The sequence below is a fragment of the Coptis chinensis genome, chromosome 5 (assembly GCF_015680905.1).
Source record: "Coptis chinensis isolate HL-2020 chromosome 5, ASM1568090v1, whole genome shotgun sequence".
NCBI lineage: Eukaryota > Viridiplantae > Streptophyta > Magnoliopsida > Ranunculales > Ranunculaceae > Coptis > Coptis chinensis.
The window spans coordinates 66,133,929-66,153,058 of NC_141460.1; the positions used below are offsets into that span (position 1 = coordinate 66,133,929).

General features: G+C 34.9%; 3 protein-coding genes across 4 annotated transcripts; 2 read left to right on the forward strand and 1 right to left on the reverse strand.

Moving 5' to 3' along the window:
* Positions 1 to 244: 244 nt before the first annotated feature.
* Positions 245 to 7,112, reverse strand: LOC147498415 (ABC transporter A family member 2-like). Of its 2 annotated transcripts, none has more exons than XM_086560395.1 (16): positions 6,633 to 7,112; positions 4,951 to 5,182; positions 4,636 to 4,805; positions 4,349 to 4,534; positions 4,128 to 4,223; positions 3,840 to 4,040; positions 3,531 to 3,690; positions 3,210 to 3,436; positions 2,605 to 2,722; positions 2,433 to 2,509; positions 2,221 to 2,310; positions 1,866 to 2,009; positions 1,473 to 1,787; positions 1,310 to 1,390; positions 774 to 950; positions 245 to 648 (listed from the first exon to the last, which is right to left on the reverse strand). In XM_086560395.1, exons 1-16 carry the CDS (start codon positions 6,999 to 7,001, stop codon positions 391 to 393), a joined length of 2,901 nt encoding a protein of 966 aa, XP_086416521.1. In that variant the 5' UTR covers positions 7,002 to 7,112; the 3' UTR covers positions 245 to 390. The 2 variants fall into 2 exon arrangements, with proteins under 2 accessions (XP_086416521.1, XP_086416522.1); XM_086560396.1 differs by having other exon boundaries at positions 4,951 to 5,177; positions 6,633 to 7,062.
* Positions 7,113 to 14,257: 7,145 nt separating this feature from the next.
* Positions 14,258 to 17,468, forward strand: LOC147498416 (uncharacterized). The gene is made up of 6 exons (XM_086563227.1): positions 14,258 to 14,370; positions 14,455 to 14,527; positions 14,598 to 15,408; positions 16,009 to 16,314; positions 16,363 to 16,973; positions 17,250 to 17,468. Exons 1-6 carry the CDS (start codon positions 14,258 to 14,260, stop codon positions 17,466 to 17,468), a joined length of 2,133 nt encoding a protein of 710 aa, XP_086419353.1.
* Positions 17,469 to 18,251: 783 nt separating this feature from the next.
* LOC147498417 (uncharacterized) lies at positions 18,252 to 18,803 on the forward strand. The gene has a single exon (XM_086563228.1). The coding sequence runs from the start codon at positions 18,252 to 18,254 to the stop codon at positions 18,801 to 18,803; it is 552 nt and encodes a 183-aa protein (XP_086419354.1).
* The last annotated feature ends 327 nt before the right edge of the window (positions 18,804 to 19,130 follow it).

The following is a 19,130-nucleotide window of genomic DNA, read 5'->3' on the forward strand; positions in this document are numbered from 1 at the left end:
CCTCACCTTGGGAGGGCTGGCTGTGCTCTGGGTGAATCTTTAGTTCCAACGTATATACCTATAAAATCCCTAAAATATGAAGTGTTAAATAATTGAGATAAAGTGACAGCATGGGTTTCATCTTCTGTGTCTAAGACTCTATAGTAGAATGTCCACAATTGTTCATTTTTCTTTTTGTCTTTTTTGTAAACAAGACAAAAGGATTCCTACTTTTTAACTCTTTCCTAGTAACAAAATCTTCATATGAATCAACAGTGCACATTATTTGGAAATACACAATAGAACCTGCATTACAAAAATGCAACTCGCCATTGTACAAGTAACGGAAAATGATTAGATATGCAACACAACTGCAAGCTGTTTGTAAATGCAAATATTCCACAAGTAAAGTTACCGATGGTTAGGACCTTCAACTTCACTAGGATCAATCACAAACCCATGAACTGTTCCAGTCCTGCCCAATTGCAAATCGGTTGTAGCAGATGCGGTTGATTGAACAGTAGGGGGTATAGGAGTTTCAGGTGAATGTCCAGATATGCAGAGGACACCATCCTCGTCTTGTTCCCAATATACTTCAACCATAAGTCCCCTTGGATTTTCTGCAGACTCTGTTCCTGGAATCCCAACAAACCGGGCTCCCTTGGGTATCTGAATATTCATTAGAGAACCCCGTAAGTCAACAATCAACTACAAAACAACTATCAGGTACACAACCCCTTATCTCAATGTAGATTCAGTGCCTTTGTGTACAAGATGGGAGTAAATCAACTTACTTCAAGAGATTGACCAGATGTTAAAGTCAGAGTCACCAAGATACCCTCTGCAACAGCAATTTCTAGCTCTGCCTTCTTTGCAATGTTAAGAAACACTTCCTCCAGAGTAGTTAGACCAAGCTGAATGTCTGAAATTCCAAACTCTCGTTCTCTGTCTTGAAGTTCTGCAAAGAACCTCTGCAATAGGAACATGATGCAAGAGAGAACAAGAAGAAAATGTAAGCAAAGCCCATCTTTATATACAGCGTGAAAGTGCTACTTATACACTTGTACAAGAGAAAATTTTAGTAAATTGTAATTTTTAAGGAAATGTTGTAGTAGATTTTATTACAGATGAGCCTGTGATCATGCAACTACCAACTTGTACCAAACAATGACTAAACTAGATTCTATCAAACGAATGCGATGGTGTATTTCAGTTGATTTTAAAGATGTAGTCATGTTCTATAGCAAATATATCTCATAATATTCTAAGCATGGAAATTAAGATAGATTCAAGCAAGTTGTCTGATACATAAAGTGAGAGACATGCTTACCGTCAATAGTCCCTCTTTTTCATGAGGAATAACAAAAGTCAGGAATGCCTTGTTTTCCTCTTTTGGTACGACTTCCAAGTGCTGCAAAGTATAGGTCATTAAGTCAGATACTCAGATTACTCTTTTGAACAAAATTGAATAGTTCGCTGCCAATCAGACATACATATTTGAAGAACTGCTTCACGGCCTCACGATGAGGTTCAGTTGAAGCAACTGCATCACCATTTATATTAGGCGTTTGTCCAGGAGTGCTTCCGATGAAGCTCACATTAGCAATAAAACCAGTTCCAAAGCGTGATTTCAACCTGATTGAGGTTCCGATGCAGCGAAGTCTTCCCTTTGCCATGATCGCTATACGGTCACCTAATATGTCAGCTTCCTCCATTGAGTGAGTTGTTAAAACAATTGCTCTCCCTTTCTTTGCAGTTTCTATAATGTCCCATACATGCCGCCGTGTAATAGGATCCATACCAGTGGTCTGTAACAAACAGAGATATCACAAAACGGGATTGGACATAAAACCATATATGGGAAAGATAGATTATAATTCGTATACCGGCTCATCCAAGATAACTAATTTTGGATCCCCAATAAGAGCTATTGCAACACTTAGCCTGCGTTTCATCCCTCCACTATAGCTCCCAGATCTCATTTTCGCTGCTTCTACGAGTCTTACCTCCGCTAGTGAATTTTCAGCAACCTACAATGCCGCTTTTCACGTTATTCATATATAAAAAGAAGAACTTCTTGGAGTTACCCTTTGTGTAACATGACCTCAAATTGGGTGGTCTGGGACTACACTGGTATAAAATTCTCCGACAACTAAAATGATTTTCTTCTCTGGGTTCATCTCAATGTCACAAAATGAATTGTAGTTTGTATGAGACCTTAGGGTATCATATAGCACTTACCGATTTGATTGAAGATGGAGGCAGGCCTTTAATACTAGCAAAAAGGTGAAGGTGTTCTTGACCGGACAAGGCATCCCACAGGATATCAAACTATAAGAGAACAAAAATATTGTAAGATTAGTCTGTATTTCTTAAAGAACAATGCTGAACGTAAAAGCAATACTGATTAAGTGATTCTATACAACCATAATTACTCTGACAGAAAGGAGTACCTGAGGGCAAACTCCTATGATTCTTCGAATATTTGACATACCAACAGAGCTTCGAACAGAATATCCATATATCAATGCTGTGAACAAGGCATGTTATGAAGGGATCAATGTAATTGAACTGTGAAGGTATGACTGAGACACGTGACATCTGAAAACCTAAAAAAAAGATTACCATCTCCAGCAGTTACAGGTGTAATTCCAGTCAGACAATTAATCGCAGTTGTTTTTCCAGCTCCATTGGGCCCAAGAAGACAAAACAGTTGATTCTTAGCAAAGTTAACCCACAAGCCCTGAATGTATCATTAATCATAATGAGCCGCAATAGTTATATAGAAACTCCATTCTACGGGTACACTTTTACTGCAGTCTAAATGTCTAATAGTGGAACCAAAGAAATGGCTAAATTCCAAGAATTTATTAAGATTTAATACACTATGTTGCTCTTACAGACTAGGGTGTGAAGAAACTCTGCAAACTGCTTTGACATAAATGTATAGATACAGGTCACAGTGTAGATGATATCCAATTATTCACCACACTACGACAACAACAATAAATCAACAGCCGAGAATCAGGTAGCTAGAAAACTAGATAGTTTCAACATTTTAAAGCGTCCCATCTACTACTACTCTCCAACAGGGAAACAAAGATATTGGCATGGCTGAGATCAAATACAGGGTTAATTGGGCTTGACGCCTACACTCATAGACAACAGAGAAATGATGGTTTCTTCCTTACTTAAGCACTCTCAGTATGCAAGGAAAAATAATTCTTTACCTTGAGAGCATGGTAAGGAGACGTCTTGCTGCATTTACAACAACCAATATTGATTGTGCCAGGATATGTCTTTGCAAGGCCTCGTATCTGAACTGAAACATTTGGATCAACAGAACCCTCCAACACTTGTTGCTTTACAATACTTTCTTCTTCACGGACGTCCTCATCATCAGGAATTACGTCCTCCAATGGAGGAATCGAACTTGTGCAGCTGCAGATGCCCCCCTCTGATATACCAGTAATAGTATTTTGTCATATAATGTTGTCAAGTAGGACTGCAGTAACTCACGAGTGTAAGATTAAAATTTCAGACTCTATTACCTTCAACCTTGCCTCCCCCTCTCCCTGTCCAGTACCCAGGCCTCAGAAAGTAAAACAGTGATTTTCTAACACCATATGAGTTTGGTATTATATTGTCAAAGTAAATAGCCAAAAGAATCCACAAACAGAATGTTGCCAGAAGCCATTTATATATGTCAGCCTGTAAGAGCATATATATAATAATGTAAATATCTCAACTTCAAAGAGCATTCATCGTCACAAAAAACAGAAAATAGCAGCTAATGTGTTTATTGGGTAGGCTGTCATATAATCATATGTATTATCGTGTGCAAGCTCAGTATAACTTACTATTGTAATCACACACTCATTATCATCTTTATGACACTTTGCCAGTGTACTCCAGCTAATACCAGTATCTTCGCTAGTGGCTGTTGCAGATCCAAGCAGACTAAGAGCTTTAGCAAGAAGATTAGGAGGAAATAAAGACCAAAGGACTTTATATTTTTTTTTGGTTGATTTATTGTACGGCCATCCGAACGCTGTGACAAGCTTCAAGTACAAAAAACAACCATTAGTTTGTTTACATCAATGTCCAATGTGGTCGTTTTTTCCCTCAAAGTCTGAAGGGGAACTTACCTGGGTTAAAAAGCCGACAATAAATATGGAAAACCCAACAGTTGTTGATGATGATGCTTTGCTAATGAATGTTGATAACATGAATGCGAATCCAATCTAGTATTATATAACAGGATATAGTATTAATTTCAAACAAATCACAAATCCAACTTTTTATTTTATACCAGTAACTCAGTAAGAGTAAAAGAGCAGTTACACTATGTTCTTAGTTAAACACTTACCATATTCAATTGGAAAAGGAAGAAAACAAGGAACAGTACTGCAAAACTGTTGTGTAGGAAAAAGTCGAACCGAAACATCATTCCAAAAAGAACAGTGAAAAGTGAGGAGAGCAGAGTGATCAATGCCTCCCATGTGAGCCATGACAACCAGTAGGACGTTTCGTAAAGACCCATTATAGACATCGCCTGCAAGTTGAACACAATGATGAACAAAGGGTAAACATAACATGTGCAGTTCTTGTCTTTTATAAAGAAAAAGGTGCAAAAATATTGTAGAGAAACAATACCTGCCGTAGTTTGAGTTCTTTTTCTATAACCAAAGAACCAATTTGGAACACAAAGCCAAACATCGCAATAGCAAGGAAAAAGGTTGGCCCTATAGTTCCCACAGATGAAAAAGTTCTTACTGCAGGGTGTGCAAATTCCTTGAATCCAACGACCCAGCTAAAATTTGGATCTGTGCATGCATAGGTGTCATCCAATGACGAAGGAGAAGCCCCAAGAAAAGGAAGATAAGTAGAGATGAAAAGTTAATAATCTTAAATAAGACTCATTTAGATCCCCAAGAAGATAGCTGAGAAAAGATAAAGATTATTGAGTACCTCCAATCAGAGACCTGGCAATCTCACGTTCTGCTGCAATTTGAAGCGGAATTTGGAACTTAAATGTAGGATCTTCATACCTTCCTCGCTTGGGTACAGAAGTAGAGTTTGTCTGAATACCATAACTTATTACCGTAGCATTTCTTTCCACAAAGTGCAGGGCCCCAGGGCAATGCATTGGATCACTATAAAGCCAAGCATCTACAGCATCAGGTGTTTGAAATGACCTGACCTATGCATTTCCAATGCAAATATATTAGTTGTAATTATAAGTCTCACACATCATTAATAAAAGAGACAGTAATCAGCATCAACTATAGCACGATATTCATATTACACTCTGATTATATTGATTTGTGTTCGTTGTTGCACTCGCTAGCTGCTAGAGATAACCCACAGCACATTGTAAAATACCATAGTGCACATATAAAGGGCATAGTAACGCATATGGTAACAATACTAGCTATAAGAATAACAAAACAAAAAAATAAAAGAAAAGGAGATGGGATGGCGACCGGGAAAATAACAAAGAAAACATAAAATGGAAAATTACAAGTTTAATGCATAAAACTTGGGATCCTTAAAATAATAAGGAAAAACATATATATTACATATTCTGGAAGTGTAGTACATTTCAGGGAAATTATTACAGACCATCAATAGACAACAATTGCAGAAATTGCAGATCCCCAAGAAGATAGCTGAGAAAAGCCCCCGTAAGAGATATTTTATTTTTATTGTTTTCTGATTCACTGGATCATGGTGTCTCAAAATCACATTTAGACCGATCCTTCTAATTGATCTGACTTAAATGTAATGTTAGCTTTATCCAAGGACGTCAAGTGGTTTATTTGGGTATGAGACGTGATCACATGAGCAGCAGATCCACTTAGGGAGGTCTCTGAAACCCTCTTGTATCTCTTTCTTGCAAATGACTTTTCGCTAGAGTCTCATGTGTTTTTGCTCTTTTGAGGGTTCCAAAAATATACTCTTCCCATTTCTCCCTTCTCATTTTCATCAACTTCTTGGTGTTTCTATCATGTGTCAACCACAATGTAAAGCTAGATTTATCAAGACTCTCAAATCTAAAGTTTGCATCAGTAGACAACAATTGCAGATTTAAAGAAACAATGTGTGAATGGTTCTACTATCTATTTACTCTCTCCCAACTTTTCCCTGTTCTATTGGCCTTTTCGGCCTTTTCTTTTCTGGACGAATCCTGAACGCAATCAGTCATCATCTCATCCCATGTGAACCTATTTACCTCCACTGACTTTAGTGACACAAATTTTCACAGGACTAAATCCCCAATCCTCCATTCTATCATCACTCATGAATCAATGAATCAAGACAAAAACAAACAGATACAATTTCAAGATATATTAGCTTGGATTTCTCAATTTCTACATACATCAAAACCAAGAGCTTCCAAATCAACCAACAACAATTCCCTAAATTCAGTCAACCTGTATCTATTCCAGCACAAAATTTCTCTTAAAATAAACAACTGGTCTTCAATTAAGCCCTTTTTCAATCAAACATAAAATCAATCCCCAAAATTCACAAATCAAATCAATAAACAAACAATAAAAATCCAATCTTTTCACACAAAAAAACAAATCAACCCCCAAAGCACACAAATCCAATCAATAAAAAAGCACAAAATTGAATAAAAATTATACCTTATCAGCAGGAATAACTCTCCCAGGATTATTCAACCTAATCCTTTCCACAATAGATTCAATCCTCCTACCACTTCCACTATAAACAAAATCAAAACAAGGTCTCTTAATAAAAAACTTGTCCTCACAAGGTGGAATAGGTGGAAAAACCAAAGGTTTAGGATCAGGAATGTTTTTATAAGAAGTAGTTGATGATAAACTTGAATTAATAGCTTTATCAATTGCAAATATTAAAAAAATGAAAAAAAATGATGAGAATATTTGTAAAAACGTTGATCTTTTGTTTCTCCATGATAAGATTATGTTTTTTTTATACAAAGCTTTGAATTGTTGGACAAGTAATGAAAAACCAGTAAGTAGTTCCACCATTTTTTTTGCTTTTGTTTATGGAAACATGTATGAGTTTTGAGGATGGAGCTTGTTTTTGGAGAAATTGAGGATGATTGTCTGAGGTCTTGTATTTAAAGTACCCGCGTTTTGTGTTTGTTTTTTGCATGGAGTGGAAGAGTTGATGGATATATATTTGGGTTTGATGGTGCGTGGTAATTACGGAATTGACATTTGTGGTGAAGATAATCAGGAGATTTTACGTTTGTATTAAGTTGGGTTGGCTTAATTAGGATAGTGCTACTGTAATTGACCATTTTGGAGGATTCTGTTTTGCTTTTTGAGTTTGTAGGTCCAGTTTTTAAGGTAGATTCGTAGTAGTATTTGGGACAGTCTTGCTTTCTGCTTTTTTTGTTGATAATTCTGTGGAGTGGCAATTTGTTGCCAAATGTAAACAGATTAGCTTAAGAGACTGTTTGATTTTCAATCAGAATTTTAGTGGATTATGATCGAAAAGAAAATGTAATCGAAAAATTAGGTAATTGTAAGGTGTGTATGATCGCGTGGCTAATATGAACAGATCAATATGGTAGAAAAATTGACTGGTTCTGTGATTCATCTAGGGGGTTGTCCTATCCATGTGATTGCGTAGACGAGCTGGCCCTTGTGTACTGTATCTCTCCACTTAAAAGATTACGAGTTTATGTTTTGGGTCTTGCCTGTTGTTGGCATTTGGCAACAAGCCAACCCGTGTTAAGTTTTATACAAGAAAATGATCAAGAGCTGTTCACTACAAATCCAAGAGAAAATGGCACTTTCTCAGTTCTCTTGTCAGCAAAGCAAATTGCATTTTTTTTTTCAAAACTTCGTCATTAATAATATCATGCAAAATTAATTGCTAATTACCAACTCGCTGGATGGTGCAGTAAAATACATAATAATTAATGATAGTATTTGTCACCAAACAATATATAGTTTGTTAACAACAGAATAATCAATGCAAAAAAAAATAAAAACTGGCATGAACCGTCAGTCCGTCACTCTTCATTTTGTACACTTACGAGAAGCCAAAATTATCCACCTAATAGCTTACATGCTAATAAATTAAATATATAATTAATACATTTTATATATATCTGATGGATTGATGTTATGCTTCAAACGCACAAGAATATTCTAACAACTTTGGCCAGCAAGCAACATCGTGCACTACGTACGAAATCACTATGAATTTTTCGTGGAATTTGCTTATTACTACATTTTAATTGCAGATGGCTAAAGCCTAAAGAATAATTGACTTCTATTTTCGAAGAGTTTCCATACATCTTACAACTTACAAGAAATATCACCCAATATTTAATTGTGTGGCTAATGTCTAGTTTCGTGTTTTAACTTCTAAACAAATAAGTTGAATTTATTCTAATCCACCAGAGTCAATATGTGGTTAGTCGTTACGCGCTTGCATTGTTCGTCTGTTCCCAATTGGCGATGATTTGTAGGTAGTGGGGAATTTGTGCTTTTGCTTTGTTGTTGTGCTGTTTTCGAAAAAGGAGACCTTTTATGCTCTGTTTGGTTCGGTGCACCGAGTTGCAAATGACAAATAGTTGCAAATGGCATGTGATTGTATTGCATTTGATTGCATTGCATCCAATTTACTTGTGCTTGGTAAACAAGGCAAAAGGATGCATTTATCCTACTACTTTTTTTCACATCTTATATAAGAGAAACCACCTCTCTTGTGTTTGCATCTATTTACACAACTTTTTTGGCTGCAAATGGATGTCATGGAAGCTACTTATATAGTGTATATAATTGCAACTTGATGCATCAACCGCCTATTTGCATTTTGCTACCAAACACTGTTTTGTGGGTGGTTACATGGAAATAGGTGCAATTGCATGTAAATACATTGAACCAAACAGAGGTTTTTCCTCTATGCAGGCAGGCGACATGCCTCCCTGGATCGGATCATTATGAACCACAGCCCAGATGATCAAAATGGGTTTGGACTTGGGAGTTAGAAGTATCCACAAAACTATTTTCATCAATGAAATAACTCACGGACCTATTTTTTTTATTTTAATAACCCTCAAGGACAAAATAAGTTGGCCTGGTTTATTTTATATTTCTTAAATACCACTTTTACCCTTTCCTGTTAATAAACAAAATTACGAGTGAGAAAACCCAAAACCCCTTTCTTCTCCAATTGACCTGATTTTTTTATTCATGACGCACCTCATCAAACTACAAATCGAATCCCTTCCCTATTTTAATCAAACGAAATTACGAGAGAGAAAACCCAAAACCCCTTCCCTGTTTTAATCAAATGAAATTACGATAGAAAAAACCTAAAACCAAAGTCGATAAATAGACGAAGTTGTGTGAAGCTCCAGTTATTTTAAAGAAGTTGAACAAAGATGACAACCATTATCCAAAAAATCAAAGACATTGAAGATGAAGTATCACACCATTATCATTTTATTTATTTATTTTTTAAATTAAACCCTTGTGGATCTTTAGCTCAAATGGGCGAGCACTTTGGAGATATCCAAAGGTGATGGTGGTTTGATTCCACCAAGATCCTCTAAAATTTTAATGTTAATCAAACAATGATTGTTCATTTTTTACTGTTGAACACGTATTGTTCATACCTACTTTAAGTATGAACACGTATTGTTCATATCTGTTTTGGGTATAAACATTTATTGTTCATATCTGCTTTGGGTCTATGTTTTTTTGTTGGTATGAACACGTATTTTTCATATCTGTTTTGGGTATGAACAATCAATGTTCATATATATTTTGGGTATGAACATTTATTGTTCATATATGTTTTTGGTATGAACAATCAATGTTCATATCTGTTTTTGGTTCATGTTTTTTTTAAGTAGGTATGAACAATCAATGTTCATATATATTTTGGGTATGAACATTTATTGTTCATATATGTTTTGGGTATGAACAATCAATGTTCATATCTGTTTTGGGTGTAAACATTTATTGTTTATATATGTTTTGTTCATACCTATTGTTCATAGCTAATGTTCATAATTTGGGGTATGAACATTTATTATTCATATTTGTTTTGGGTTTATGGTTTCATAGCCACAATCAATGTTCATAGCTGATGTTCAGCATGGGTAGGTATGAACAAAAGAACAATCAATGTTCATAACTGGATCAATGTTCATACATGGATAGGTATGAACAATGCTTGTTCATAGCTCAAATAGGTATGAACACTCATTGTTCATAACTAATTAATGTTTATAAATGGGGGTATGAACAATCAATGTTTATAGCTATTGTTCATACATGGATAGGTATGAAAAATCATTGTTCATACCTATTCTGGGTATGAACAATCAATGTTCATAACCGGGTTGTTTCAATTGGGTTGGGCCATTTATTTTTTTTCTTCAGGGGTATACTTGACCTTTCATCTACCCGAGCCGTTCTTATTTCGCGTTAAGGGTAAACTTGAACTTTCATTCACCCGGTCCTTCTGAGTGATTGCAAAAATAACGTGTCCTCTAGAGTTCCTCTTTCGGCCGATTTGTCCTCTAGAGTTGCTCCCTGAAATTTTATTATAGAACGTGTGTGATCAGGCCTTTACACTTAGAAAGAATCATTCCAACTTAACTGAGCTCGTCACCGATCAGTTTACTATGTAGTCATTGTAGTGTGTAGTAAGCAATATTTCAAGTTCTAGCTACGTGATTATTAGATAGTTAGTTTTCTATCTATCTGATAAGATAGGGTTTTTTTTTCGCACTAAAGGACAAAATTATAATAAAGGACGGTCCCGATCATTTTGAACATGATCTAACGACTACTGAGTGGCCGATCAACCTCGAGATAAGAAAGAGTCACAGACTTGCTTAATATAGCCTCCAGACCTCATGATGTACTCTAAATCCATTGATTTAGTTGCCCACTCATCCAGAACGTACATCATCGGCATCATAAATAGCATCCTTAAGTTTCCTTAACCAATTATTGATCGCCTTTTCCGTCAGCTGCTTCTCCTCTGCATCTTCAAGGATATCTTGAGTTCCTGATAACGTGTTGGAAAGTTTCTTCATCTCTTCATGACCAACTTCGTTTTGGATCAATGAGCTGAGGTTGTCAAATAGTACTTGAAGAAATGGAGAGACTACCAATTCAACTGCCATTAATTGCTTCTTGGTGAACTCTGGAATCCTCTGTTACTTGGAATCCAGTTTAGGAGTGGACGACCCTTGGAACAGTCAAGTTGATAGTGGATTGGACGACCATAACTCCACTTCTATAATCTATTGCTACTGTTTGGTTTGATACTTTGATGATCTAAAGCCGTTTAAGGTGAATTTTATTGAACCCTCTAGCTTATTTGTTTTTTCTTTTCAAATTACGAAATTGGTATCAAAGAAATGTGTACCATTTTTTAGCTTCGTGCTAGCGTCGTTGATGGAGGTGGAGACAACTTCCGAGAGATCGAAGCTGGCGTCGTTGCTGTTCCGCAACTGTTTCGAGAGATCTAAAGCCGTTTAAGGTGATTTATTGAACCCTCTAGCTTATGCTTTTTTTTTTCGAATTTTATTGAACCCCCTAGCTTATTTGTTTTTTCTTTTCGAATTAAGAAATGTGTATCAAAGAAATGTGAACCATTTTTTTAAACTTTGTGCTGGGGTTGTTTAATGGCGTTGTAATGCTTTCGAATTCTTCTTTTTAATTCTTATGACTATTTCCTCTTTTCTTCCATTTCTTTGATAGTGGAGAATGTAAATAAAATGACAAAAGCTAAAAAGTAGACTTATTTAGTTCAGGGCTTAAATACAGAAATATGTAACGTACTTAGGTCCTATTAACACTTGTATCAACATAGATTTTTTTTTTTCACAAACGTATTAATGTACTATGCCCATTTTAACAAAAATAGCAATCCGTTAAGTTCCGTCAGTTAAGTGATGATGTGTCATTATTTTTTCAATTTCGTTTTATTTGTATTTTCCACTTTGCATGCCACATCAGCATTTTTTACCAACTCAGCATTTTCGTTGTTGTTGTTGTTGTTGTTGTTGTTTTTTTTTTTTTTTTTTTTTAAGTGACTGAAAAATAAATTAATAATTTTTTTTGAATTAATAAATATAAAAAAAAAATAAATTAATAATTATATAATAATAATAAAATAATTATATAAAAAATAAAAAAATATATAAAAACATATTATTTTATTTATTATATATATTTGAATATTATAAAAAAAGATTATAATATAAAAAAAAAAGATATATAAATAAAGAAATATATAAATAATATATTACTTTATTTATTATATATATTTGAAAATTATAAAAAATATATAAATAATAAAAAAATTATAATATAAAAAAGAAAAATATTTATATATATATAATAAAAAATTATTTATATATTTCTTTATTTTATTTTTTTTTTTATTTTTTTTATATTATAATCTTTTTTTTTATAATTTATAGTTTTTTTTTTTATAATTTTCAAATATATATAATAAATAAAATAATATATTATTTATATATTTCTTTATTATAAAATAATATATATTTTTATTATTATTTTTAGTTTTTGATAATTTTAAAATATATATAATAAATAAAATAATATATTATTTATATATTTCTTTATATATATTATAATATTTTTTTTATAATTTATATATTTTTTTATAATTTTCAAATATATCTAATAAATAAAATAATATAATTTATATATTATTTTATTATAAAATAATATATATTTTATTATTTTTTTTTATTATTTTTTTTTTTTATTATTTTCAAATATATATAATAAATAAAAGTAATATATTATTTATATATTTCTTTATTTATATATATATATTTTTACTTTTTTTTTTATATTATAATATTTTTTTTTTTATAATTTATAGTTTTTTTTTTTATATTTTTCAAATATATATAATAAATAAAATAATATATTATTTATATATTATTTTACTATAAAATAATATATATTTTATATTATAATATTTTTTTATTATTTATAGTTTTTTTTATAATTTTCAAATATATATAATAAATAAAAGAATATATTATTTATATATTTCTTTATTTTTTATATAATTATTAATTTATTATTTTTTTATATATTTATTAATTAAAAAAAATTAATTTATTTATTTTTCAGTCACTTAAAAAAAACGAAAATGCTGAGTTGGTAGTGCTGAGGTGGAAATGCTGAGTTGGTAGAAAATGCTGATGTGGCATGCCAAGTGGAAAATACAAATAAAACGAAATTGAAAAAATAATGACACATCATCACTTAACTGACGGAACTTAACGGATTGCTATTTTTGTTAAATCGGGCATAGTACATTGATACGTTTGTGAAAAAAAATTATATGTTGATACAAGTGTTAATAGGACCTAAGTACGTTGCATATTTCTGTATTTAAGCCTTTAGTTCAGACTAGAAACCATCGATAGTGGAGAATGTAAATAAAATGAAAGGTATACTAAAGCCACTTTAAACAAAAGAACAAAAGCTGAAAAATAGACTTAATTGAATTAGAATTTTCTATGTTAATTCCTAAATATATCTAAAAGTCAATGCATTTCAGTGCTTTTCAATTAGGTGTTATACTATTTACTACTTTGAGTCTTCACCGTGCTCTTTGATTAGAGCTCCGTTTTGATTCTTTAACTTTGCGTGTTTCCAAATTTTTGCGAATTGACACTTCTTAGGCAATCATGGTTAAAGAGCGCATGGAAGAGAGAGGAAGGGAATCATTAGTTCACCCAGACAATTCCATAGCATGTCATCCTATTGAACCTCCCAATCTGGTATATGTGCCTCCACATCGAAGATCAACTGCGACTCCCAATATTTTATTTGTTGTGCCTCCTAATCAAATATCTAATGCGGCTCTGAATAGGTTATCTGTTGTTGTGCCTCCTAATCGAAGATCTAATGCGGCTCCTAATAGGTTATCTGTTGTGCCTCATAATCAAAAATCTCCCACGGTTCTTAATAGGTTATCTGTCGTGCCTCATAATCGAAGATCTCCCGCGACTCTTAATAGGTTATCTGTTGTGCCTCCTAATCGACGATCTCCCGCGGCTCCTAATGTGTTATATGTTATTTCTCATAATTGAAGATCTACTGCGCCTCTCAATCTCTTATCTATTGTGCCTCCCAGTCAAAGCTCTATTGCATCTCCTAATCGGAGATCTATTGCATAACGTCTTCGAAGAGAAAAAGATATCGATCAAAGGACTATAGCATAACAAAATCAGAGACGGAGAGAAAAAGACGTTATGTCTGATTACATATCAGATTCCTTTAAGAAGACGAGGTCAACGTACGAAGTTGGGTCCTCTTCATTTACCACGGAAGATGTCACAATGCAAAGTTGTGAGGATAACACTATGTAAGTCAAGTACTTAAATTCTCACTCTTATGTTAGGTTTCAACATACCGTAAAACGTGATATATCATAGGTCTATTTTTGCAGTGATCATGATATGACTGGATTTGATGAAAATGAAGAAGAAATTCTTAATCCTTATAGAGGCTATGTGCTTCCTGTTCCAAATTGCCGCCACTTTCTGGGAAAGATGGATGTTCTCTGTCCATTTTTTTTTGGCCCTTCATTAGAAAGATGAACAGTTATCAAAATCAAGGCGCAACCGACCTTTATTTGGAACTTACTGTTTACAAGGAAAAGTTAAGCTACCGCTTCTTTCTCCACTGCCTCTGACACTTAAATCTTTATTCGAAAGATCTAATAAATGTGTAAGATTATTCCGTGAGCAGATTCGGCAATACAATGTGTGTAATGCCTTTACCAGTCTTGGTTGTAAATTTAACGATCGTGTGTTACATGGACGTGGTCCTACCTCATTCACTGTTCATGGGGAGTTGCGGCACCAAATCGGTTCATTGTTGCCTGATCCGGGGATGGAACCTAAGTTTTCACAACTTTATATTTATGATCCCCTAGCTGCTTTGGATCACCGCCACAATCGCAACCCAAATTTGTCAAGGGAAGTGTTGAAAACTGTACAAGAAACTCTTCTGCAGACCCACAAATTTTGTGACATCTATAAGCAAGCATTTAAGGTTTTAACTGAAAATGCTTATGAGAATAACAATATTCTAGTCCATCTACACTATGATCCGCGTTCAGATAGACGAAGGTACAATATTCCGACAACTGATGAGATCGCAGTGATATTGCCTGGAGATGGGAGTAAGGTTGATGCCATGCGTGATATTGTACTTCGCTTGAGAGGAGGGCATGAGTTGGAACGGATAAGCGAATGTCATCCCGCTTATTTGCCTTTGCATTATGTTCTTCTGTTTCCTTATGGGGATTTGGGTTGGTCACCTGATTTGAAGTTGTGGGACGCCAAGAGAAATGCTCCAAGCAATGCAAGACTCACCCAATTATTGTATTGCGCCTACCGTTTGTTTGAATGACCCACGGAGTACTCATCTATCTTGCTGGGGTATAAATTGTTGCATGAATTTTTGGTTGATGTTTGGGCTGCATATGAATAGAACCGGCTGCGATACATTAGACTAAATCAAGACACCATCCGTTCGGATGTGTACAAGTGCTTGACAGATGTTGCACTTGAGGGATTAAGTCCCGATCAAATTGGCCAACGGTTCATTTTGCCTTCCTCGCATGCTAGAAGTCCAAGGCACATGTACAAGATTTTTCAGGATTCAATGGCTATCACCCGACACTATAAGCACCCATATATTTTTCTTACGGTGACTGCAAACCCTAATTGGCAGGAAATTAAAGATGCGCTCAAGGAACACCAAACTTCGACACTTCGGCCTGAAATAGTTGCACGGGTATTCGAGCTGAAATGAAAAGCAATTATAAAAGAAATTTTGAAGAATGATATCTTCGGTCGGGTGGTTGCATATGTCTATACCATTGAATTTCAGAAGTGCGGTCTTCCACACATATATTGCCTTTTATTTCTTGCGCATGATGACAAGATCCGAAACAGTGAGCAAGTGGATAAATTTGTATATGCTGAATTCCCAGACCCCGACACCCACCCTGCATTGTTTGAAACAGTCAAGAAGTGCATGGTTCATGGCCTTTGTGGTGATCGAGATCCGAGTGCTTCATGTATGGAAAATGGTCGATGCACCAAAAGCTATCCAAAAGAGTTTGTGGAGGAAACAATTATGGATAAAAAAGGGTACTCCATTTACCGAAGGCTCGACACTGGCAAGAAATATTTTGTGAAGAGGAAGAATAAAATGGTTAAAGTTGATAATGGAGATGTTGTTCCCTACAATGCATATCTGTCTGAAATGTTTGATTGCCATATCAATGTTGAAGTTTGTGCATCGTGTTAAGCTATTAAATATATTAACAAGTACATCTACAAAGGCTATGACAAAGCAACAGTGGTGGCAGCAGGAACAAATTATGAGATTCAGCAATATATCGATGCAAGGTACATTGGACCAATAGAAGCTGCATGGCATCTATTTCAGAATCCAATGCATAAAGAGTTTTCAAGTGTCCAACGATTGGCGCTTCATTTGGAAGGTATGCATAGGGTTGTTTTCAATAGCAAAGAGCCCATGGATGCAATTCTTGCCCGAGCCAGAGACCAAACTTCAACACTGACAACTTTATTTAAGCGTTGTGCTGAAGATCCAGATACACGCGCATATACCTATCAAGAATTTCCACGACATTATGTTTTCAACAAAGACTCTCAAGAGTGGACTCCTAGGACTCAGGGACCTTCCATTGGTAGGATGTATTTTGCAAGCCCTAATGCTGGGGAGCGGTTTTATCTACGCTTACTACTTACTGTTGTAAAAGGGCCTACCTCCTTTGCATATCTTTATAAAGTCGGTGATACCATGTACAACATATACAAAGAAGCATATATTGCCCGTGGGCTGTTGGAAGCTGATGATGAGTGGATACAATGCCTAGAAGAGGCGGCGATAATGAAAACTAGATATCAACTGCGGAGGTTATTTTGTGTAATTCTTTTAGAGTGTCATCCGTTACGACCATATCTACTTTGGAGTAAATTTGCATCGAGTATATGTGATGATCTTGGACACTGGCTTTGAACAAAGCACGACATCCCAGATCCAACTGATGAGCAAATAACAGATTACGACTTATATCTGGTGGAACAAGTCCTTTTAGAATCTGGGAAGATATTGGAAAATTTTCCACCCATGCCAAAGCCAAAAGAGGATTGGAGCAAAATTGATGGCAATAGGCTCATTTGGGAGCAACACCAACTTTAGCATGAAGGCATAGGAGAAGAGGCTGCAGTTGATGTGAGCCATCTTAATGACGAACAACTTCATGCTTACACTGCTGTGACTGATTCAGTATTTGGTGACAAGGGCAAACTTTTCTTTTTGAATGGAGCAGCTGGTACAGGGAAAACTTTTTTGTATAATACAATTGCAAAGGCCTGCCGCAGCATGGGTATTATTACCATCATGGTGGCATCATCATAAATTGCATCTCTGTTATTGTCTAGTGGATGCACTGCTCATTCTACATTTAAAATTCCAATTGATGTGATGGATACCACTTTTTGTGGCTTCACTAAACATTCTAACCTTGTTGACCTATTTAAAGAAACAAAATTAATTGTTTGGGACGAGGTGCCCATGCAACATAGATACTGTGTTGAGGCTGTGGATAGAACACTTCAAGATATTTGTGGAAACAAGAAGATATTTGGTGGTATCACTACAATTCTTGGTGGTGATTTTCGACAAACACCGTGATTTTCGATAAAAATTTGTTGGTACATCACTCACCGCTCTTTCCTTTGTTATTTACCGTTTTGTACTTGATACTAGAAATTTGTTGGTTTCACATCAACTTTCGTTTATTTAAACGAGCTTTAATATAGGCTTTGGCCTTTGGAGTTATTTTAAATGAAGTTTTGTACTTGGTGATGTTATTTGAGTATTGAGCCAACATTAAAGCGGCTATAAATGGCAAAGTCCAAGAATGTCCAAGCCCAAGCTATTTTTTGGTTGGAAATGGTGTCCAAGAATGTCGGTCGCCCGATTTTTGTTGGAATGCCTTGCCTTCTAATTAGAATGTTTTTTTTTCTCCATTAGTTCCATATATAAATGAACTATTTTAGAAACTAATGAATTCATTTTTTGCTTTGATTTATTTAGATTGGTTCGAATCCCAATGAATGTGTACAATTGCCGAATGGAATACGCAAGTGTACCAATATCCAAGAACTCATCTTCTCTGTCTATCCCCAATTGGATGTTATGGACACACCGTCTCCAAATTTCTTAACTTATCGTACTATTCTTGCTGCCCGTAATGATGATGTGAGTGCAATTAATGAGGTTGCCCTGAATTTGTTCCCTGGTAAAGTGCTTGAGTATTTGGCTGCAGATAAAATCATCGAATATGATATTGATAATCCAAGTGGGGCTCACTATCCCACTGAGTTTCTGAACTCCCTCGACCCTTCTAGCTTACCACCTTTCAATCTCAAGTTAAAACCTGGATGCCCTATAATGTTGCTCAGGAACATAGCACCTAAAGATGGCCTTTGCAACGGGACACGACTTATAGTGCTTCAATGTGCGAGTAAAGTTTTTCAAGCCAAAATTTTGACTGGAGAGAAAGCTGGAAATCTGGTACTCATCCCAAGAATATCTCTGGCTCCCTCAAATTTAGAGTTGCCTTTCAAACTATCAAGGCGACAATTCCTTGTTCTACTAGCTTATGCCATAACAATTAATAAGTCGCAAGGCCAGTCAGTGAAATATGTTGGCATTGATTTGAGGACACCGGTTTTCAGTCATGGGTAAACTCTATGTGGCCATGTCTAGATGTACTTCTTCAAAAAGAATATCCATTTTTCTTCCACCTAATGCAAGAAATTGTACCACAAATGTCGTATACCCAAAAGTTCTTCTCTAAAGACATCGATACCAATGAGAAAAGGTGAGTGAGAAATTAAAGAATGTTACTTTTATTGGTTTAGAAATTAAAGAATATGTTGTATCTATATAGAAAAAATAGACGTTTTGTACTATGAACTTTGCTGGTTTTATCACTTTGGGCCAAAATTTTTTTTTTTGAGCAAATTAGGCCATGACCTTTGCAAAATCTATCACATTAGGCCACTGGTGTGT

What these genes read in the sequence shown, in the direction of transcription:
- LOC147498415 (XM_086560395.1), bottom strand. Translation starts at nt 7,001, where the DNA reads ATGGTGGAACTACTTACTGGTTTTTCATTACTTGTCCAACAATTCAAA. An exon ending in AAGAACTCAAACTACGGCAG is followed by an intron (nt 4,535 to 4,635) that starts GTATTGTTTCTC and finishes TTCAACTTGCAG; the next exon opens with GCGATGTCTATAATGGGTCT. An exon ending in ATGAGTGTGTGATTACAATA is followed by an intron (nt 3,691 to 3,839) that starts GTAAGTTATACT and finishes ATGCTCTTACAG; the next exon opens with GCTGACATATATAAATGGCT.
- LOC147498417 (XM_086563228.1), top strand. Translation starts at nt 18,252, where the DNA reads ATGGACACACCGTCTCCAAATTTCTTAACTTATCGTACTATTCTTGCT.
- LOC147498416 (XM_086563227.1), top strand. Translation starts at nt 14,258, where the DNA reads ATGTCTGATTACATATCAGATTCCTTTAAGAAGACGAGGTCAACGTAC. An exon ending in ATAGAGGCTATGTGCTTCCT is followed by an intron (nt 14,528 to 14,597) that starts GTTCCAAATTGC and finishes GCCCTTCATTAG; the next exon opens with AAAGATGAACAGTTATCAAA. An exon ending in CCATATCAATGTTGAAGTTT is followed by an intron (nt 16,315 to 16,362) that starts GTGCATCGTGTT and finishes ACATCTACAAAG; the next exon opens with GCTATGACAAAGCAACAGTG.